The sequence below is a fragment of the Macaca fascicularis genome, chromosome 3 (genome assembly GCF_037993035.2).
Source record: "Macaca fascicularis isolate 582-1 chromosome 3, T2T-MFA8v1.1".
NCBI lineage: Eukaryota > Metazoa > Chordata > Mammalia > Primates > Cercopithecidae > Macaca > Macaca fascicularis.
The window spans coordinates 181,201,083-181,224,619 of NC_088377.1; the positions used below are offsets into that span (position 1 = coordinate 181,201,083).

Below are 23,537 nucleotides of genomic sequence, written 5' to 3' on the forward strand. Positions count from 1 at the left end.
AATGTCCTTGACCTCAAAATTCCACTTCTCGGCCTCACCTGGGGGCGTTGTCAGCTAATATATGTGAAAGTCCCTGGCGCTTAGTAGGTGCTCAATAAACGTTAACTGAATCTGCAACGTTGCTTCGCTCGCTCCTTTAGACTCTACTCTCTCTGTGTTCATGGTTCGGACGTTTCTCTCCTTTATCAAGAGTTTGAGGGTCAAGTTACAGCCCCTACCACTCTCTGCTCTGGCTCCGGGGCAGCCTGGAAGAAAGGCGCTCATCTTCCCTGAGACTCCCTGCACTGTCCCCGTGAACTTTATTCCCATTTTCACAGATCATGAGCAGGCGGCTGGGGAGGTGGAGCTGAGTTAGAACCAGGTCTCCCGGCTCCAAGACTGCGCTCCCAGCTCGGCAGCATCCGGCCTCCAGCTCAGGTGGCGGGGTCGGGGACCCGGCTGTCCCCGCTCCTCCACGCCTCCTCCCTCTCCGCGCCCGCCCCGCCCCGCGCGGGTCCACGACTCCCGGCTCCCGCGCGCCGCCTCGCGCTCCTCCCCAGCCCGGCTGTGCGTGGAGGCTGCGGCTCCGCGGGGCAGGCGCTGAGCGCACGGCGGCGGCACCCGGCGCAGAGGCTCCGGCGCGGGGAGCCGGGCTCAGCCCCGGCCTGCGAGCGCCGCGGTCCTAGCCCACCCGAGGCCGGCCTGGGGGGCCCGCAGGGCGCGCGGAGCGCCGAGTGCGCATCGGGCTGGGCCCCGCACCCCGGTGCAGGAGCGCGGGCGCGGCGCGGCGGAGCGCCCCGCATGGAGCCGGCCCGGGAGCCCCCTGCAAGGGCCCGGCCGCCGCCGCCGGTAGCCGCGCGCCCAGCGCCCGCCCCCACCGCCCCCGCCGCCCCCGCCGCCCCCAGGCCTCGCTCGCCCGCAGAGGCTGAGGCCCGCGGCCCCGAGGGGCTGCTGCGGCGATCCGGGTCGGGCTACGAGGGCAGCACCAGCTGGAAGGCGGCCTTGGAGGGTAAGCGCGGAGCGGCCTCCCTCTCCCGGCCCAGGGACCCCTGCCCAGGCCCGACCCGGGACCCGGAGGCGGTCAGAGTCACCTTGGCCGCTGTCCCAGAGGGGAGCGCTGGGAGCGCGGCGCCGGGACGCGGCGGAGTCATTCATTTCAGGGCGGCCAGACGCCGCTTCATGGGGTGGGGTGGGAGGGAACCGGGGGCCACCGCGAGTCACAGCCTCGACCCCGCCGCTGCTGCGACTCCCTGTCTGACCTTGGAGCGCGCTTCACGCTCTGAGCCTTCGTCTCCTCACGCATGAAGGGGACAGCCACTGCCTGACACCCACCTGAGGGTGGCGGAATCTGTGGCCGTGAACATACTTCAAGTAAAGTAAGAAATCTGGAGACCCCAGAGGTGGTGCACGCCCCTGTGAGAGCCGCGGGGACCCCGTGTTGGTGGGGCATGTGGGGAGGGCAGGGCAGGGGTGGAGAATCCACGAGAGGCTCTTCCTTGCAAGGTCAGGGGTCACACCTACTCCTCCATCAGACTGTCTCAGGGAGGGACCTCTGGCCTGCCGCGGGGGCAGGAACCCAAGTGGAGAATTGATTTCAAGTTCACGAGCTTTTAGGAAACTGGTATTAGCTACCGACAGCGGCGTGTGGTGTGGGAGATGCTGGAGTTGGTGAGAGGGTGGCTGGCCCTTTGGGTGTTTCTCAGGGTGCTCCTGGCACCCTGAATCCAGGGACAAGGAGGACCTGGGCAGCATTAACCAGGGAAGCCCGGAGCCTGGATCGCTCATCCTTATGGAGGCAGTGTCAGAAAAGGAGGGCTTCCTGGAGTAGGTGACCTCTGAGCGGGCGTGGAGACAGAGGGGAAGGTGTTCCAGACCCAGAGCACGATGATTCCGGGCCAGGTGGTCAAAGCTAGTCTATCCTATGTGGAAACTGAGCCCTGGAGTACTGGGATGGGGCAGGGTGGAGAGAGACGGGTCTGAAGGACCCGGACGGTGAAGGGCCAGCCAGGTCTTGCCCAGGAGCTTGGACTTTGCTCTGAAGGGGCTACTGAGGGGTGGAGACAGTGGGTTTGCCTTTGGAAGACTGGTGGTGGCCCAGAGGGGTGGGACTGAGGCTCCAGGTCAGGGAGGGGGTGGGGCAGTGCACCAGGAGGGACATAATCAGCACCTGGGCCAAGACAGGTCATGGGGGCTGCTGAGGGTGGTGAGGTGGGGGTGGTAATACCAGCCTTCTGCACAAAGGCTGTGGGCCAGGGGACGTGCACTGTCCGAGGAAGGGCTGTGCAGACTCTGAAGCTGGACCCCCAGACAGTGGCAGGGACGGAGGAGGCGAAGATGTTGCGTCACTGAGGAGCTGTGGCAGAGCTGTGGGTTGTGAAGAGTTGTGTGGAATGGATGGAGGTGGTGGGACACCTCCCTGTGACGCTGTCTCCGGCTTTACTGTTGGAGTGGCCCTGTGTTCCCACGCTTCCCTCCTGCCAAAGCTATTTCTTGAAGTTGTTCCCTCCTCTTGCCTGTGTTTCTTCATTCATTTATTCATCAGCATTGCTGAAGGGTCTGTCCTAACCTTAACCGAAGCCCCCATGGGAGGGCTGCTTCTGGGCTGCTGTGGCTCTTCAATGCCTCCTGTTTGCTCTTCCTGTCCACCTCCTGCCCTGACTTCTACCCCCTTGGGCTTCCTCCTCTCCACTGTGGCTGGGCTGCCCACCTGCCAGTCAGGCTGCAGAAGAGACCACACACCAAGCTGGAAGGTCACCCAGAGGCTGCCTGGGACCCTGAGTCAAGCCCACTCCCATGCTTAGCATCTTCCTGTGGTCCAGCCTTGCCTCACCATGGCCTCCTGCCTTGCCTTGCTCTCTGACTCATGCCACCTGCAGTCCCCTCCTCCTCCTTTCCCTGGACTCCCCAGGAGCAGTCCCGCTCCTGATGGCCTGTGGTCCTTGGGTGCTCAGCATCTCAGGCCTACTTTCTTTGCCTGCAGGAGTTTTAGGATCTGGAGTCTGAGTCTGACCAGGGGCCTCCCCTCGGCCAGTTCTCTGAAGGTCTCCTTGGGTACCCCCAAGCTCCCCTCTTCTGAGAGGAGCCTGGAAAAGGAGCCTGAGAGGAGACAGAGGGAAAGGTGTCCCAGACCCAGAGCACGACGTGTTCCGGGTCAGGTGGCCAGAGCTAGTCTGTCCCATGTGGGAACTAAGCCCTGGAGTACTGGGGATGGGGCAGGGTGGAGAGAGACAGGTCTGGAGGACCCAGATGGAAGGAGGGGTTCTCTTCTGGAGGACCCAGAAGAGAGGAGCTCGAGCAGCAGAGCTGGTCCTCTGCAGGGTGCTGCTGCAATGGCCCAGTGCTGGCTTTTGCACTGGTCTCCAGCGTGCATTCATTCTTTCTGCAACATCCAGGTACCCGTCTGGGCCCTGGGCACATTTGTGTTCTCTCGGAGGTTCCAAGACAGGGCCTGAGACAGTGTGGGGAGGTGCAGGAAGCAGAGCATCTGGTAAAGCTGGGGCAGAGCCTTCCATTGCCACAGGCTGGTGGGCTTTCCAACTTCTAGGAGCATTTGTTTCCTCATCTGCTAAGTCAGGTCATGATTTCTACCTCTCAGTAGACAGAGGCCCTGTAGTGTGGGCTGCGTGTACGGTGACTCCTCTTCCCGACTGCCTGGACTTGGCCTCCTGCAGCTCTGCCAGGGGAGCCCACACCCAACTGCAACACTTTGACTTCTGGTCAGCCTCCCTTGATTCTGCCTCCCACCCCAAACCTGAGTCCAGAGTTCACGTAATGAAACACTGTCAATGGGAGGAGGGATCTGTCCCTCTGGGGACCCAGGGTTATGCTGCCCCTGCTTAGCCAAGCACCTGTCTTGAGAGAAATGGGACATTTCCTGACTTGACCAAGCTGAACCCTCCCAAGAAGTCTCTGCTGCCTTATCGCCAGGTTTCCAACGCACAGCAAGCACCTGCTACGCGCTGGAGCCGTGCTGGGGCTTTCATGGTCATCATCCCAGTCCTCACCTCTCCCCCTTGCAAGGGACTGGTGAGTGTTCTGTTTCATAGACAAGGGAGCCGAGACTGAGAGCCTGAGTGTCTTGCCCAAGGACATCCCAAAGCCCTGTTGTGAAGGCTCTGACCCCTTCCTGCATGGCCAAGGACATCAGCCTTGGTGAGGCTAGCTGGGGATCATCAGATTCCCACACACAGCCTCTCCTCCCCTGCTCCCCAGACAGCCCTGCCACCTCCAGCATTGACGTTTTTCCCTCCTTATGGGTTAAATGAGTCAGAGAGCTTCTTAAATCAGAAAGCTGGGATTACAGCCCAGGTCTTTCAGACTTTTCTGAGATGCATAACTAGCTTTATAAACAGGAAGCCAAACAGAAGTTGCCTTAATCAAGTATTTTCTCTCACTGTAGGTATGAACCTTCCCTTCCAGCCTGGGGTATGAGGCTAGAAAAGGTGACCCGGAGAGCCCGCCTGGGTTCTGGGAACAGGAGAGGTGATTCGAGATGGGGATATTTCCGGCATTGAGAGTGGCAGTGGGGCGGAGTGGCCTGGGGGTACAGGAGACGGGACAGAGTGAGCCTGCGTGCCTCAGCCTATAGATTTTTCAGTGCTCACCGATTCTGAATTTTTAATGCTGAAAGTTTCTTGATTAGGCAAAAACCCACAACTTCCTGATCAAAACCACACACATGCTTTTAGCCTCTTAAAAATTTAAAAATTACCAAACTTCACATTTGGTAGTTTTTAAGTCAAGATTATGCTTGCCAGGCTGTGTCCCCGATGACTTAGAGACAGCAACGTGGGCCTTTTTTGGGATATGAGTGTGAGGATGATGGGAGCTTTGTCTGGGCCTGGGAGTCAGGTTTTTTCAGTTGTTCTTTCTAATATTAGGCGAAATCACACACAGTTAGAAACCTAAATAAACTGCACCCTTAAACGCCATCTAATATGGGCCATGGCATAGTAGGGAACAAGAAATGAGTTAGACATTTGTTAGAAGTTGAGTTGTGTCCCCACCAAAAAAGAGATGTTGGAGTCTTAACCTCTGGTACCTCTGAATGTGACTGCATATGGAAATACAGTCTGGCAGATTATTTGTAGTAAAGATGAGGTCAGATTGGAGTAGGGTGAGCCCTAATCCCGTATGAACTGGAATTCTTATAGGAAGATGGTCTCATGAAGACAAGGGCACTGTATTAGTCCGTTCTCACACTGCTAATAAAGACATACCCAAGACTGGGTAACTTATAAAGGAAAGAGGTTTAATGGACTTATAGTTCCACATGGCTGGGGAGGCCTCACAGTCATGAAGGAAGGTGAAGGAGGAGCAAAGACACGTCTTACATGGTAGCAGGCAAGAGTGTGTGCAGAGGAACTGCCCTTTATAAAACCATCAGATCTTGTGAGACTTATTCACTATCACAAGAACAGCATGATTTTGGAAAAACCTGCCCCCATGATTCAATTACCTCCCACCCAGACCCTCCCATGACACGTGGGAACTATGGGAACTACAATTCAAGATGAGATCTGGGTGGGGACATAGTCGAACCACATAAGACACACCGAGAGAATACCATGTGATGATAAAGGCAGGGATTGGAGTGATGCGGCTGCAAGCCAAGGAGTGCCAAAGTCCGTCAGCAACCACTGGACACTAGGAAGAGGCAAGGAAGGAGTACCTGCAGAGTCAGAGGAAGCATGGTCCAGTGCAGCATCTAGAGAAATTATCTCTGAGACATAATGAAGAGGCACCTCGGGTCTGGCAGTGTTGGAGATATATGTACCGATCCCTCTTCCCTGTGTGGTCTTTCCTACAAACTCAGTTGAATTTAAGGTCGACCAAGGATGTTGTCATTTGGTGTGACTAAATTTCTTGCATAGTTTTTGAGTCCCAGTGGGTGCTCTGTAACATGCAAGGCAATGACCCAGCCCTATTTCAGGGAATCTGAAGGTGAGTAAAGCACAGTCCTTACCCCAAAGGAGCCTAGGGCTGATGGTCATCATCACACTGATGGCCCGCATAATCGCCACAAGTTGATTGAGTAGAGTTTATTACGCCAGGCATTGTGCTAAGCACTGTACACTGAATTCCTATAACACTCTAAGAGACAGATAGATATTATCATTACCTCATTTTCAAGATGAGGAAAATGAACTACAATCGTGGCTAAGAAACTTTACCATCCGTACACATCTAGAAAGTGGCAGAGCTGGGATTTGAACCCAGGCAAAGTGATGTCAGATGCTATACTCTTATCTTCAGTGCACAAAGGATTACAGCATCAATGATAGAGAAGAGGCTAATAGAAGGCAGAAGAAGGGTGCACTCAGCATGCTTACCATAGGCAGCCATCCTGTAGCTCCAGGGAACTGTGATGAAGCTGCCACCAAGGACAGCAGAGCAGGAATAGAGAGAGCCCAGTCCAGTGCAGGCTGAAGGCTCTGCTCTTACCACGTCTGAAGCTACCCACCCAGGACTCCCCGTCACTTGCCAACATAGACCTTGCCCATAGGAAAGACTAGAAATGTTTGTTGGACTTGCAGGTCAAGATGGCAGACTGAACACATGCATTTTTTTCTTTTTCCCTTCAGAAGCCCACTAATACAACAGTAAAGGGGCCAGGTGCGGTGGCTCATGCCTATAATCCCAGCACTTTGGGAGGCTAAGGTGGGTGGATCACCTGAGGTTAGGAGTTTGAGATCAATCTGGCCAACATGGAGAAACCCCAACTCTACTAAAAATGCAACAGGTTAGCCAGGCATGGTGGCGGGCGCCTACAGTCCCAGCTACTCAGGAGGCTGAGGCAGGAGAATCACTTGAGCCTGGGAGGCGGAGGTTGCAGTGAGCAAAAAAAACCCAAAATTAGTCGGGCATGGTGTCACGTGCCTGTAATCCCAGCTACTCGGGAAGCTGAGGCAGGAGAATTGCTTGAACCTGGGAGGTGGAGATTGCAATGAGCTGGGATTGTGCCACTGCACTCCAGCCTGGGTAACAGAGCGAGACTCCATCTCAAAAAAAAAAACCAAAACAAAACAAAACAGAACCAAACCAAACAGCAAAGGGATTTTTAAAAGGCCATAAAGACAAGAACAAGAGAGAAAATAGCAACAAAATAGAGAGCTAAGGAGCAAGTGGATAAATGGTAACTGACTTCACCCCACCTGAGAAAGTCCAGAGAGGACAGGAGCCACCTCAGCCTCATGGGAGGACTCCTAAGGCTCAGGGGTTGGTGGCAGTGCTTGAAGATGGGGCTGAGAACAGGAGGACTGGTTGAAAATTTCTTTAAGGAGGATTTAGATTCCCATTCTGTACAGATTCTCCCCAGCCCTGGCAGGAACCTGGGGTGAAATCTCTCAAGAGGGCTTCAGCCGGGCACAGTGGGTCACACCTGTAATCCCAGCACTTTGGGAGGCCGAGGCAGGCAGATCACCTGAGGTCAGGAGTTTGAGACCAGCCTGACCAACATAGTGAAACCCTGTTTCTACTAAAATTACAAAAATTAGCTGGGCATGGTGGCGGGCACCTGTAATCCCAGCTACTTGGGAGGCTGAGGTGGGAGAATTGCTTGAACCCAGGAGGAGGAAGTTGCAGTGAGCCGAGATCACACCACTGCACTCCAGCCTGGGTGACAGAGTAAGACTCTGTCTCAAAAAAAAAAAAAAAAAAAAGAAAGAAAGAAAAAGAAAGACAGCACCACCCTGAGAGCAAGCAACTAAGCCAACATTTACATATTGAATGCTGAGGACAACGTCCCAGCCTCTTCCCTCAGCTAGCCCGTATTCTCTAGGGGAGAAAACAGAAAAGCCTCCTCCATGGACTCTCATCCATCCAAGAGGAAAAACATAATGAAATAAGCATTCAGAGAATCCCAAGGATCATCCCAGCCAGGTCACTCTACTGTGTCCCCCACAGCTAATAAGCCCCCATCTATGGGCTTGGAGGCTCCAACAAAGTCATTAGTCTTCCTGCCTTAATCATGAACAGATAACTGTGGTCCCCAGACCACTGAGGAAAGTCTCTAACATGGAAGCTCAAGACCAAAACAGAGGTTATACAGGGGGAAATAATCTTTCTGCTCATTTTCCCCACCCCTCCAAAAAACCTGTCAGTCATATCTTCAGAGAGAAGAGATAAGAGAAAGTACTGCATCATCATTAAAACAAAAATAGGATTCTTTAAGAGTGGGTATTCATAGAACAGCAGCAACAAAACCAAGCAAACCTTGGAAATTAAAAATATAGTCACAGAAATTAAGAACTCAGTAGAAGGGTAGGATGATAACATTGAGAAAATGTTCCAGGAAATAGAGCAAAAAGGCAAAGAGATAGCAAGCAAGAGGGGAAAATAAGATGAGAAATTTGGAGGACCAATCTAAGAGATCCAACATTTGAAGACTATGCCTTCCAGAAGAAAACAAAACATGGAAGAGAAGAAATCATCAATAATATAATTAAAGAAAATTTCCTGGCTGGGCACAGTGGCTCATGCCTGTAATCCCAGCACTGTGGGAGGCCGAGGCGGGTGGATCACCTGAGGTCAGGAATTCAAGACCAGCCTGGCCAACATGGTGAAACCCCATTTCTACTAAAAATACAAAAAATTAGCCAGGTGTGTTGGCAGGCACCTGTAATCCCAGCTACCTGGGAGGCTGAGGCAAGAAAATTGCTTGAATCCAGGAGGTGGAAGTTGCAGTGAGCTGAGATCATGCCATTGCACTCCAGCCTGGGCAACAGAGCGAGACTCTGTCTCAAAAAAAAAAAAAAAAAAAAAAGAAAAGAAAAGAAAGAAAATTTCCTGGAACTGAAAAATACCACTTTCCAGATTGAAAGGGCCTACTAGAGTAGATGAAACAGACCAAACCAAGGCATGGCACGCAATGATGAAATTTTAGAACATTGTGCGATGAAGACCCTAAAAGCATCTAGAAAGAAAATAATTAAGCAGTTGAAAAGGATCATGGGTGAGAATGGACCTAGACTTTTTGAAAGCAACACTGGAGTTAGAAGACAATTAAGTGATACCTTCAAAATTCTGAAGGAAAATTATTCTCGATCTATAATACTTAGTCCTCTGGGTTCACAATTCCACGAGCAACATTCACCAGTGCACCATGGAACACAATGAGAATCTTTGCTCCTCGGGTTTGTGCAGTGCAATGCTTTGGCTCTACCCTTCCTCAGGCAGCCATTGGATGATGTGCTTCACCAAGATGAGGGAGTAAACCAAGGAAGGGGAAGGCATGGGAGAAAAGGAATAGAGGAGTCAACATAGGAGAGGGGCAGATAAATCCTCAGACTGCTGGTGTGGGGAGACCCTGGATGGCAGCTGGGCTTAGAAGGCAACTAGTCAGATTCGAGCAGGTCAGAAAGTTCCAAGGGACATTTCTTCAAGATGGTCGTTATGGCCTGCATGTTGGTTTCCTCCCCAAATTTATAGGTTGAATCACTAACCTCCAACGTGATGATATTGAGGTGGGTAATTGAGCGGTAATTAGGTTTAGATGAGGTCATGAGGGAGAGCTCCCATGATGGAATTACTACCCTTATAAGAAGAGGAAGAGACACCAGAACTTCCTCTCTCCACTCTGTGAGGACACAGTAAAAAAGCGACTGTCAGCAAGCCGGGAAGTGGGCCCCCACCAGAACCTGACCATGCTGGCACCCTGATCTAGCCTCTAGAACTATCAGGAGAAATAAATGTCTGTTGTTTAAGCCACCCAGTCTATGACAGTTTGTTGTAGCAGACTGAACTAAGACCAAAGTAAAAGAGAAATTCCGATTTTGTCTCATCATGAAAGAGGAGTTTTGGCGTTGAAATATGATACGCATACAGAAACTGAGCAAAGGGAAAAGAAGACCAGGATTAACAGGGAAACGAAGTTCTGTGGACATGATCACAGCACACGGCATGGCTTTGCTGAGAGTACTGTTTACACTGACCTAAGAATATAACACCAAAGTATCAAGCTAATACAAACTATGATATTGAGAGGGCAGGGAGTGAGTGGTCAGGGTAGAGTGGTAATGCAGAGAATTAAGTCTGCATCACTATAATGGGAAGTCAATAAATTATATCTAAAACAGAAAAAAATCTAGAAGTATTTACATACACATGGCACTTAGAAATTTGGAGCTAATACCAAAAGAGTCAGCTAAAAGAGTTGAAAATGGTTGGCTTTGGGGAAGGAGCAATGTTATTACTACTATTATTATTTTTTGGAGACAGAGTCTTGCTTTGTCACTCAGATTGGAGTGTATCAATGTGATCTTGGCTCACTGCAACCTCCGTCTCCTGAGTTCAATCAATTCTCCTGCCTCAGCCTATAGAGTAGCTGGGATTACAGGCACACACCACCACACCCGGCTGATTTCTGTAATTTTTGTAGAGACAAGGTTTCACCATGTTGGCCAGGCTGGTCTCGAACTCCTGACTTCAAGTGATCTGCCTGCCTCAGCCTCCCAAAGTGTTGGGATTACAGGCGCAATCCACTGCGCTCTGCACTATTATTTTTTAAATGAAGCCTATTAGAATTTCTTGATTCCTTAAATCTGTGCTTTTCAGACTATCCTTGGTGAAGGAAACAGGTTTCTTTTCAAAATCCTTTGTAAAATACAATACAAATGAATAACGAGCAACAGGCACTTGGATATCGGGTAATGCTGAATTGCTACAGATTCTTCCTCTCAATTTTGGCACTTTTATCATGATGGACAAGTAACAGTTTACAGACAAACACTGAGCTGCAGAGACAGTCTTTTCATCTATGATTTATGTATAACATTGACTAAAAAAAACACTTTCAAAATGGGTGCACAACAACGTAACTGCACTTAACTGTGCGCTTAATGGTTAAGATGGTCAAAAAAAAAATCCAAACAAAGTTGTAAAGGGAATTCACACCTGCTAGGAGGGCCGTAATCAAAACAATGCAAACCAACAAGTGTTGGTGAGGATGTGGAGAAACTGGAACCCTCGTCTATTGCTAGTGAGAATGTAAAGTTATGCAACCAGTGATGGAGTTTGTGGTTCCTCAGAAAGAACTACTGGGAGCGGCGGCGGTGTCGGCAGCGGCTGTAACGAAGAGAGTTTGGCGCGATGTCTCACACCATTTTGCTGGTACAGACTACCAAGAGGCCAGAAGGCAGAACTTATGCTGACTATGAATCTGTGAATGAATGCATGGAAGGCATTTGTGAAATGTATGAAGACATGTGAAAAGAATGAATCCCAACAGTCCCTCTATCACATATGACATCAGTCAGTTGTTTGATTTCATCAATGATCTGGCAGACCTCAGCTGCCTGGTTTACCGAGCTGATATCCAGACATACCAGCCTTATAAAAAAAGACTGGATTAAAGAGAAGATCTACATGCTTCTTCATCGGCAGGCTCAACAGGCTGAGAAATAACTGTGTTGGAAGCATTGGGGGATGGGGGTGGGCTTGGAACACGGGTGTGTACAGTGTGCTGTAGTGGAAGTTTTGTATCATAGTAATCCTGTTTCCACTTTGTTATACTCTAGCCAAGATGGACTGTATTAGATGAAATGTGAAGATCTTGTTCAATCAGAAACCCCTGTTGCCCCCTCTTTTTTTCTTTTCTTTCTTTTTTTTTACTCAAACATTTTTATGATGATTTAGATGGAAGTTGTTCTTTGTCAGTTAATGTTGGTTCCAGTCCTTCAGTCTCCAACTGGGTTCCAGTCCATTCAGCTGGAATGCATAACATTCACTGTAGTAACCCTTCTTCAAGTTGGAGGGGGGAGGGTGGAAACACAGTTTAGCCATGTCCTCAAGATAAAGTTTTGGTAAAAATAAATAAGTGTTCTTTAGTAAAAAAACAAAACAAGTAAAACTACCATGTGATCCAGCAACTCCACTCCTAAGCATATACCCAAAAGAATTGAAAGCAAGGACTTGAACAGATACTCATACACCATGTTCTTAGCTGCATTATTCACAATAGCCAAAAGGTGGAAACAGCCAAAATGTCTACCAACAGATGAATGGATAAACACAACGTGGTCTTGCTATACAGTGGAACATTATTCAGCCTTAGGATGGAATGAAGTTCTGACGTATGTGACAACATGGATGAGCCTTGAAAACATGCTGTGAAAGGAACCAGACACAAAAGGACAAATACTGGATGTTTCCTCTTATATGAGCTTCCTAGTGTGGTCCAATTCATAGAGACAGAAAGGAGAAGGGTGGTTGCCAGGGGCTGGGAAGAGGAAGGGATGGGAGTTGTTTAAGGGGACAGAACTTCTGTCTGGGATGATGAAAAAGTTTGCAAACAGACAGTGATGATGGTTGCACGACATTGTGAATATACTTAATGCCACTAACTGTACACTAAAAAATGGTTAAAATTTGCAAATTTTATGTTACATATTTTCATCACAACTTAAAAAATTATTAAAATACCCTAGGTTTAAAGTCTAAAAGGTTTCTCTCTTTAAATATAAAATGAGAATATTAAATGATAACAAAATAAAATAAATAAATGAAAATAACAAAGGGAGAACCCAGAGGATCAGGAAGAGGACGGATAGTGTAGAGGTGGGCGAGTTTTAGAGAGTGTCTATGGAGGAGGTGGAGAAGGAGACTTCAGGAGCAAAGATTCAATAGCAGGGCTGTGAGGGCTGAATGGGTTATTTTGAGGAACCCATGTGGCTGAAACCTGCGACCGCATAGAGAAGAGCAGAAGATTCAAGGGGGAAAGCTCTGACCATCACTGAAGATTCTGTGAGCAGTGGGTAGCCCGGCAGGGAGGGTTTCAAGCTGAGGAGTCACAGAATCAGAACTGCGCTCTACATCAGTGGGTCGCAAACTCCAGCCTGCATCAGAATCACCTGGAGGGCTTGTTTAAACACAGCTTGTTGGCCGGGTGTGGTGGCTCACACCTGTAATCCCGGCACTTTGGGAGGCTGAGGTGGGCGGATCATTTGAGGTCAGGAGTTCGAGACCAGCCTGGCCAACACGGTGAAACCCCGTCTCAAAACAACAACAACAACAACAACAAAACACAGTTTGCTGGGCTCCACCTCCCCCTGTTTCTCATTAGCAGGATATGGGGCTGGTGGTGGGATGGCAGTGGGACAGGTAGTGGGATGTTGAACTCCTCTCTCTTCTCCTAGACACCACCACACGTCTCCTGCTGGGTGCCATCGCGGTCCTTCTGTTCGCCATCTTGGTGGTGATGAGCATCTTGGGTGAGCATGCATGTCAGAGCATTTATGCAATTCAATTTGCACACTCCTTGTTAAAAGCACATCTAATTAGTTAAAGAAAGATTCTAGACATTCCAAGAATCCTGTGGGGGACTAAATAAGTAGAAAATACATAGTGTCAGTTGTTGAGATTTTAGCTTAAAATAATATATTCACACACAGACTATACATGTCCCCTTTATTAAGCCATGCAAGTAGAGTGGAGATGTTACTTAGGTATTATTTTTTAAGTGCTGTGAGAACTCAGAACAAACTTGGGGTAAGTTAGGAAGACAGTGCTTCTTGGAGGAGATGGTTTGGGAATAAGGATCATATTCAGTCAGGCACAGTGGCTCACGCCTGTAATCCCAGCACTTTGGGAAGCCGAAGTGGGTGGATCACCAGAGGTCAGGAGTTTGAGACCAGCCTGGCCAACATGGTGAAACCTCGTCTCTACTAAAAGTACACAAATTAGCTAGCTGTGGTGGTGGGTGCCTGTAACCCCAGCTAGTCGGAGGCTGAGGCAGGAGAATTGCTGGAACCTGGGAGGCAGAGGTTGCAGTGAACTGAGATCGCACCACTGCACTCTACCCTGGGCGACAGAGAGAGAGAGACTCCATCTCAAAAAAAAAACAACAAAAAAAAAACCCCCACACATCACATTCAGTCAGCAAACATTTATTGAGTGCTGCTGTGTGCTAAGCTCTGGGCTAAGTGCTAGGGTTAAAAAGAAGACGAATATGACACTGTGTCCTGTGTCTAGGGGTAAGTGCAATAATAGAGGTATTACTGCCCAGTGGCTTCCCAGAAGGAAAACACATGTGCAATGAACCCTGAAGAATGAATAGGAGCTTCCCAGAGATTAGGAGGTAGAGAGTGCTAGGGAGGAAAAAGCTTTTCCTCTGCCCTCTTAAGTTCAGTGTCTAGGGGCCTGTAAATTAAACTATCAAAGACAAATTAGCAGGAGAAAAGGTACCTAATGTTTCTTAATATTTATGTTCGTGGGATTTCACAGATAATAAGTGAAACTCAAAGAAGAATTTAAACTCAGGGGCTTACACACCTTTTTAACAAAGGAAAGAGGGCTTGGGTTTCAAGGGCTGGTAAATTAAGGGAAGTGACTAGGAAATACACGGAGGAACAATAGGAGATAAAGGCTATTTTAGTAAGCTTTGCTTATGCAAACTAATCTTGGTGTTGATTCCTTGGCATGTTTGATGATGAGTCACTCTTCCCTCCCTGGTTTAGGGTGGGCAGTGGGGGTATGGGAGGGTATGGGGTGAGGGATGGGGAGTAGGGCAGCTCCCTCCCCAAAGGGAAATTTATGCCCTACTTGCCGGCAGATGAGAGGGTAGAGAACTCATCCTGTTGATTCTGAATTGCCTTCAGCTTAAAATGATCCATATGTCAAAGTGGCATATTTTAGGGTGGCATATTCTGGACCCTATCAAGGGAATAGAACATTCTAAGTGGGAGAGGCCTGAGAAACATAGAGAGTGTGTGGAACTGACAGGGTTGGATAAATGAAAAACGTAGAAACTGCAACTAAGAACGTGTGAGGCTATATGAACAGGGAATCTGATTACTTTTAAGAGATTCAAATACAAGTGTATTGTAGGTTCTGAAGGGTTTCCAAAAATGATATTAGTGCCTCTGTCTTTAATCTTTGAGAAATGCCGTAAGACCAGAGGTGGAATCCATAAAATGGGGGAAAATTCCACCGAGATTATCAATTCCTACCAAACCCTCCCCTATAGGGCTTGTATGACAAGGACAGGGGTTCTGAGTGTTTAGAAATGGATATGGCAGCTGGGTGCAGTGGCTCAAGCCTGTAATCCCAGCACTTTGGGAGGCCAAGGTGGGTGGATTACTTGAGGTCAGGAGTTCGAGACCAGCCTGGCCAACATGGTGAAACCCTGTCTCTACAAAAAATACAAAAATTAGCTGGGCATGGTTGTGTGCACCTGTAGTCCCAGCTACTCAGGAGGCTGAGGAAGAAGAATCGCTTGAATCCGGGAGGCAGAGGTTGCAGTGAGCTGAGATTGTGCCACTGCACTCCAGCCTGAGCGACAGAAGGGACTCTGTCTTAAAAAAACAAACAAAAAATAAGGGTAACCACTGGGCCTAGCTTAAATTCACCTAGAATAATTCCTACAAATTAAATCAGTTTTCTTTTATCCTCTTACATCAGTTTTCTTTTATCCTCTTACTAGGTTGGGAGGCCAGAGAATGTGTAGACATAGCTAATATGATTTCAATAAAGCACAACAGTCTCTTAGGAGATCCTTGCGGAAAAGCAGTTGAGATGTGAGATGTAACCACACCATGGTCAGTACTCCCAGGTGGACTTGCATCTCACTGAACAGATATATATGCCCAGGGGGTGTCGATGGATGAATCGGTGTCTGTGTGGCTGGAGATCCCTAGGGGCTTGAGTACCAGAGGCCCGTTCTTGGCTCTGTCCTGGTCTACATTTTAATCAATCACTTGTATGAAAACAAACAAAAAGTATGCTTATGGAATTTGCAGCTGACACAATCCAAAAACACAATCCCACATGACAGATGGGTGAAAGAAATCAAGATTAAAATGTATCTTGAAAAACTCAAATGATGAGCCAGAGTGAATGAGATAAATGTGGAAGAAATAAATATAAGGTTCTGCATTTGGATTTAAGAAGTTATTTTCACATGTTCTGACACTGGGGGAGACCTGGCTTAGAATCAGATCATATGAAAACAATCTAAGATTGTGGATTAATTCCATTTGGCAAGGAGGCCCTTTGAGAAGCTCCGGGCTCCCTTCCCAGAAAAGTCCATGTATGCACATACCCGCCGATCTGTTCACGGAAGCAGTCTGCAGACTGGAGATCCCATGACAACTGGAAGACAGCATGGTGGTCACTGTCGCTGCTGGTAGAGCCACATCTGATGTGTCCCGGTCTGTCCTGGTGGCAGTGATTCAGTGGTAACCTGGGGACACTGCAGTGAGCAGGCAGTATGGAGAGCAACCCTTGCCAGGAATCTCGGGAGAGATGGCATCTGTTTCAACCTGGATGAGGCAGGCTGGTGTGCTTCTTTGAGTAGGGGGTAGAAGACAGAACGGGTGTCTCTGGGTCACTCCAGAGGCTAGATCCTAGACCAGCAGGTCTCGGTCACAGGGGTACAGGTTGGGACTCAACATTTAAGAACTTTCCATGCACACTAACAGCAAGGGGGTTAAGAAAATAAAAAATGCAAAGAACTTTCCAGCAGTTCAGTGGTGGAATGGCAGCCTTGGTAGCTAATGTGGGCATGGTTAATGATAGCGGGCAGTCTGTCCTGCTGTTGGTACCTGGCCTAGCTGGAAAGAGCGGACACGTAGCGGCCAGGTCTCTTCCCAGTCTGAGTTTCTGGCGTTCCATGCCTCTGGGAGTTTGGAGACAGAGGAGATCCTAACCCAGTGGCTGCGCCACTGTCATGTCCCCTTGCGGTGACGCCTGCCAGGCTTCCCACTGTCCCCTTTCTCATTCATTTAGTGGCCACCCTTTTACCTCCAGGCACCAGGAGAGGTGCTTACCGGAGAGGATAGCCACGCCTGCAGTGTCCCTGGAGGATGCCAAAGCTGAGGCAGGGGAGGGAGCCACAGAAAGCAGAGTGGGACTCTGGCTGGGGAGTGGGGCGGGCAGGGCCAAGCCGGTCTCTTCCCTGCAGCTTCCAAGGGCTGCATCAAGTGTGAAGCGCCCTGCCCAGAGGACTGGCTGCTCTACGGGAGGAAGTGTTACTTCTTTTCTGAGGAACCCAGAGACTGGAACACAGGCAGGCAGTACTGCCACACCCACGAGGCAGTGCTGGCTGTGATTCAGAGCCAGAAGGAGCTGGTGAGTGTGCCGAGGTGAAGGGCGGCGGGGGAAGGGATCTTCAGGGCCCCCAACCTTGACTCTAGGGGACAGTCACACCCTAAAGGATGCAGTGTTCCCTGTGACCCATCTCCAAAGCCACCACCTGCTGCATAACCACTGGGGGTGCAGGAAGACCTCATGGTCTGAGCACGTCAATGAGTGGCTCCAGTTTCCACTTCCATTGTCAAGGCCACCTATTTCAATCCAAGGCCCACTGGTTGAGGTCACTTAGCATTATAAACCATAAGAATGACCAATTATAAAGTTGGTGATGTGGTATACACCTCTAGTACCAGCTACTCGGGAGGCTGAGGCAGGAGGATCACTTGAGCCCAGGAGTTGGAAGTTAGTCTGGGCAACACAGTAAGACCCTAGCTCTACAAAAAGTAAAAGGAAAATTAGCTGGGCATGGTGGAGCGTGCCTGTAGTCCCAGCTACTTAGGAGGCTGAGGCAGGAGGATCACTTGAACCCAGGAGTTCAAGGCCAGCCTGGGTAACATAGCAAGACTTTGTCTCTCTTTTTTTTTTTTTTTGAGTCAGTCTCACTCTGTCGCCCAGGCTGGAGTACAGTGGTGCCATCTCGGCTCACTGCAGCCTCCGCCTCCTGGGTTCAAGCGATTCTCATGCCTCATCCTCCTGAGTCCCTGGGACTGCAGCCGTGCGCCACCACGCCTGGCTACTTTTTGTATTTTTAGTAGAGACGGGGTTTCACCATGTTGGCCAGGCTGGGCTCGAACTCCTGGCCTCAAGTGATCCACCTGCCTAGGCCTCCCAAAGTGCTGGGATTACAGGTGTGAGCTACTGTGCCCAGCCACAAGACTTGTTTCTTAAGAAAAAAAGAATTGGCCGGGCGCAGTGGCTCATGCCTATAATCGCAGCACTTTGGGAGGCCGAGGTGGGCAGATCACGAGGTCAGGAGATCGAGACCATCCTGGCTAACACTGTGAAACTCTGTCTCTACTAAAAATACAAAAAAAAAAAAAAAAAAAAAAAAATAGCCGGGAGTGGTGGCAGGCGCCTGTAGACCCGGCTACTTGGAGGCTGAGGCAGGAGAAAGGCGTGAACCTGGGAGGCGGAGGTTGCCGTGAGCCGAGATCGCACCACTGCACTCCAGCCTGGGCGACAGAGCAAGACTCTGTCTCAAAAAAAAAAAAAAAAAAAAAAAAAGAAAAAAGAATTACAAATTATAAATGCATTGTGAAATGTAAAAACACGTTGTCATTTTCTAAAGATCCAAATCAGGATATGGTCTCTCATTTAACATCCAAAACAGTTTTAGCAACAGAAACATGAAAGAAATACAATTAATGGAGTCTATTGGCTGTTTTGGATTTTGAGGTTAACAGTGGTGTTAACCAAAATAGAAGATAATCTGAAAATCACTTCTGTTTGCCTTTGATACACAGTATGATATCCCCAGTCTGCAGGGAAAGTCCCAGAAATTTGCAGGTAGGACAACCAACCTGAGCATTGAGATTTGTCCCAGATCCTCCATCCAATGGGCAATCCCCAAGCTTCCTGCAAATCAGGAATGCTGGCCTGCTGAGCTAGGAGGGCAAGCCCTGTACGGCCTTCCTGGCCAGTGGGTGTGCACACAGAGCCAGGGTCCCTTTCAAGCGGTCGGAGGCAATTGCTGTGAGGTCAGCGAGCAGCTCGGAGCCGAACTCTGGCAGTGTGACTGCGGAGGACCCCGTAAGCCTAGCTCCTCACTTTCGGGATGCAGCGAGACAGCAGTCACTCTCCTGGCGTCTGTACCTCCCGAGAGCCAGTATCTTCCAAGCTGAGGTTTGTCTTGGGATGTGACAGCAGTCAGGAGACCGCATCTGACCCTGAGGTGTCCCTCTTTCCTCGGTGCAGGAATTTATGTTCAAGTTCACGCGGAGGGAGCCCTGGATTGGACTACGCAGAGTTGGGGACGAATTCCACTGGGTCAACGGGGACCCGTTTGATCCAGACACGTGAGCTGAGGCTTCATCTTCTGGCCACCGAGCTTAGACTGAGAAAGGCCTGACTCACCCCCTGGACACAGCTCCCGAAGAGAGAAGCCCTTGGTTTTGTGCTAGCTAGAGATACTAGTCTCGGGGTCCCGCAGCGTGCGCCAGAGACCCAGTCATGAAAATGCCTGTACTTCTCCCTCTCTCACAAAAGTCCAGCCTGGCTTGGTGGCTCTGCCCTGTGAAGCCATCGGAGCTTCCCAGGGTCTCTCCACCCTTGAGTCCCCGATCTATGCAGCCTGGCGCTCCTCAGCTCCACTCTGGCACAACCACATCCCATTCAGCCCCAACAGGACAGCGAACGGGAGGGAGGGCCCTGGATGGCCTCACCCTATTGGCCAGAACTTAGTCACATGGCAGCACCTGGCCGCAAGGGAGGATGGGAGACACGCCTTCGTCCTGGGCAGCCACTTGGCACCTAAGCACTGTAGCTGTGGAAGAAAGGGGATCTGAAGGCAGGCACCCGGAAGTGTTCTAGGCCACATTTTCCTGGTGAACGCATCTCTTGATGGAGGGGGCACTGCTGAGGTGGTGGCGTGTGCCGTGGTGGTTTTGTAAGACTCACGTGGTGTGGAAATGAGTGTGTGATGCAGGGTCTGGTGTGTGGTGTGGGGGTGATGGTCATGGGTGGAGTGGGTGGCAGATGTGTGGCTGTGGCAGTACAGTGGGGACTGTGTGGGGCGTGGGGAAAGAAGTGGTCTAGGCCTAGAGAAATGCAGGGAGGTGCATACAGGGGAGTGGGACCCTCAGAACAGACCCTGTGGCTAGAGGAATAGGCTCTGAGGTGCCAGCGGGAGGGCATGGGGTGGGGTGGGGAACACAGCTCCTAACCCGATGATGATGACACGTGAGCGTCCCCAAGGCAAGGGCTAAAGCAGAAGGGCGTCTGAGACCCTCGGATCCTCCTGGTTGCCAGAGGTGGCCATCAGCTGCCCTCCCACCTGAGGGTGGCTTAGGCAGTCACGCCCATGGCAGCCCTGGAGGCAGGGGCATTCATGATGCTTCCCCTCCTCCTCCTTTTCCTTATCTCAAGCACTCTTCATTTTTGCCCCTTACTCTGGCCTCAGTGCCCCTTCCGTTTCTCACCCACTTTCCTGTCCCCCTCTCAGGTCTGCTCTCAGAGTGGCTGAGCAGGTCTTGCACTTTCCACCCCTCTCCCTGCCTTTCTGGAAGCTTCTTGCTCTCAGAGCCCTGCAGATTGGGGTCTGTGGCATCCTGACCACCTGGCAACCAAGGGGCCTTTGGCCACATTTCTCAGACGCTGCAGAGGTTCTTTCCCTTGCACTCCTTCTTGGGGTCGTTCCAATGCCCTCTGTTGTGAGGGTCTACCTCCAACCTTGGCAGGGATCGGAGGTCTGGGTGAACAACTAAGGTTAAGAAGAAACCTCTGAGGCTGGAAAGGGGTGATTTTAGGTAGGGGGCAATCTTTCTACCGCACACGTCTGTGTGTGATGTCAATGAGTTCCTGGGCAACACAGCCTCAGCCCATATTGGGGTTATTGCCGCCTGCCCCTAACCTGTGAGGGGTAGCTGACTTCAGCCAGCTCTGCGGAGCTCCTCCTGTGTGCTTGACTCTGCGCATTGCAGGGGGCCAAGATGAGAGGACACAGAGCTCACTGCTCAGGAGCTGACTGCTTTGGGGACCTGTGTGGACAGACAGGTAGAGGCCCCAGGGGGCTGTGGGAGTGCCCCACAGAGCAGGCAGGGGACTGTGGGGAGGTAGGGTGGGCAGAGAGTGGCCCTGAACTGGGTGTCATGGAGCCTGGGACCTGTGAGCCAACCCTGCAAGGACATGGAGAATGGGGAAGTGTGTGTGTGTCCAGGACGTGTCTGAGCGGTGTGCCGGGGTGGCTGAAGCTACGGTGCACAGAGTAGGAAGACAATGGGATGCCAAGCTAGAACAGTCTGTCAGCACAAATGTCCTAGAAGGCAGCTCCAGTGATGAAGTGAGGGAGGGATAGGCCTCAGGGCCTCCATGGCCTCCCCTGCCACTGGGTTTTGGGCTGAATGTCCCAGATCATAAACGCCTGGTCTTCTCTCCTGGCCACAGGTTCACCATCGCAGGTCCAGGGGAGTGTGTCTTCGTGGAGCCCACCAGGCTGGTGTCGACGGAGTGTCTGATGACCCGGCCCTGGGTGTGCAGCAAGATGGCCTATACGTGAGGTGGGTGGGGCCAGAGGTGGCCCCTCCCCCCAGGCCTGTGGGAGGTGTCTGCCCGAGACCTGCTCCAGCGGAGCCGCCTGCCCTCTGCAAGACCAAGCAGTGGGGTGGGTGGCCTCTGCCCCAGGCCCCTCTCCCAGGCCCTGGCGCTCTGAGTCCCTGGTTCCTGGCCTCCTTTGTCTCCAGGCAGGTCGTGTGGCTCAGCAGTTAAATCCCATATGCTAAGTAGTGTAGGCATCTGCCCACCTACGCACACACACACACACGCATACGCACACGCACGCGCACACACAGACGCATACGCACACGCACGCACGCACACGCATAGGCACACGCACGCACACACACGCACACGCACACGCACGCACACACACACATGCATACGCACAGGCACGCACACACACTGTCCCCTCTGAAGCTCAGTGTCCACCCTGAGCCACCCCACAGATCTCTCTCTGGCCCCCTAGAAGCCCTCTCCTCACTGCAGCCCTGGTGCTCTGGGGAAGGAGGAGCATTGACAGGTGGTTTGACTGTTCACTCAGTAGTCCTGCTTCCCCAGTGGTTTCTCTCATGGCTGCCGGTGGAGGCAGGCTGGGAAAGCTTCCCCCTCACCTAGGCCAGGCCAGCCCTGGGCCCCAGAGGTCCCCTGCGTCCCCCTTCTTTGCCTTGCCTAGGTTCTCAGGCAGGGCCCCTGCTGTGTCCGTGGTGCTTTGTATTGGTCACTAACGGAATAAAGAGTTAATAACTCGTGTCCAGAGAAGTCTGCTGCCATTTGTTCCAGAGTCAGAGCTTGGGGAGGGATAGCGAGGGGCACATCTCTGGGTGCCAGTCTGTGGGGACCACCACAAAATTCACCTGTTCTAGTGCAGCAGATAGCGGTGTGTGAGGATGAAAAAACGCACCTTCTGGCCTCAGGGCATCATTTCATGTTGCTAAGCCTTTAAGGTATTCTTAGGTGGCCATTCCAGCTCCTTCATTGCTAGTCACCTCAAGATGACAAATGTTTATTCACACCTACCACAAGCCAGACACCACACCAGGCATGGGGGATCTATGGCCTTATCCCCCAAGAAGCACACAAGAAGCAGAGGAAACAGCTCAGAAAGTGCTAGAACATTCTGGAACACAGTCAAGGGATGGTTTATTCTGCATTGGGGCAGGATGGAATGAAGTGAACGGGAAGATTAAGTAGTGTTCACATTGAGCTGGAAAAGAGTTTGTGAAGGTCTTATGGCCTCTTCCTATCCCCCTTGATCTGCTTGGGGAGGAAGTGGTGGGGGCATGGGGTTGGCAGGCAGTGCCCTCGGGCCTGTAGGGGCTCCACACTCTCCTCCGCACACACTTGAGGCTCCAGCACCAAACTGCAGTGGATCCCGGGCCTCTCTGGCCTCCTGATGTTCCCAGATGAATGAGATGTGGGTAGCCTGCCTGGGAGCCCAGTGTGTGCATTTGGGTCCTGGCCCATTTTCAGAAAATAGCTCGGAGAGAGAAACCGGGTCCTGCTGTGCTCTGCGCAGTCCTAGTACTGGTTTTATAGTCTTCAGACAAAACCTCCAACTTGGGTTTGTTACATTTTCGGCATGCTTTCCAGATACTTTGTAAAATACAGGTGGTTTGTGGTTTTATATTGTGCTGTCACTGGGAAGCCAGTTGGGGATCTGAGTATACAATAAAGTACTTAAGGGAATTCAGCTGGTGGTGGTGGGCCTGTAGGGGTGGCTGTGAGGGGTTGAGGGTTGAGGAAGTGGTCAGCTGCTGCCGCTTCTCGGGTGGGAGTCCTACACTCCCACCTGTTCTCAGTTACGTATAAGCCTGTGTTTCTCACCAGTATCCACCCCTCAAAGACAGCGAGGTTCAAAGCCTCAGTACTGTTTGCTTTACGTATGGCAGCTCCCTTAATTCTCGCAGAAATACTGGAGACAGGTCATGCTGCCAAAGGTGAGTAAACTACCTTGCCAGGGTCCTGAGAACCACGTGACCGAGGGCTTCAGAGCCCTGCTTTCCTCCAGCCCTGTGGGTTCAGGGAAGCAATGTGAGAGGACACAGAATGGGTAACCTGTGCCTTTTGGGTTTTATTTTATTTTATTATTTGTTTGTTTTTCCGAGAAAGAGTCTCACTCTATCGCCCAGGCTGGAGTGCAGTGGTGCAATCTCGGCTCACTGCAACCTCTGCCTCCTGGGTTCAAGCGATTCTCCTGCCTCAGCCTCCCGAGTAGCTGGGACTACAGGTGAGTGCCACCATGCCTGGCTAATTTTTGTATTTTTAGTAGAGACAGGGTTTGACCATGTTGGCCAGGCTGGTCTTGAACTCCTGACAGG

The 23,537-nt window shown here is 50.9% G+C and overlaps 1 protein-coding gene and 1 pseudogene across 1 annotated transcript; both read left to right on the forward strand.

The window, feature by feature from the left end:
- Positions 1-546: 546 nt before the first annotated feature.
- CLEC2L (C-type lectin domain family 2 member L) lies at positions 547-21,973 on the forward strand. The gene is made up of 5 exons (XM_005551339.5): positions 547-988; positions 13,113-13,187; positions 16,877-17,043; positions 18,922-19,022; positions 21,109-21,973. Exons 1-5 carry the CDS (start codon positions 781-783, stop codon positions 21,218-21,220), a joined length of 663 nt encoding a protein of 220 aa, XP_005551396.3. The 5' UTR covers positions 547-780; the 3' UTR covers positions 21,221-21,973.
- On the forward strand, positions 11,065-11,497 carry LOC141409937 (enhancer of rudimentary homolog pseudogene; annotated as a pseudogene).
- Positions 21,974-23,537: the final 1,564 nt, after the last annotated feature.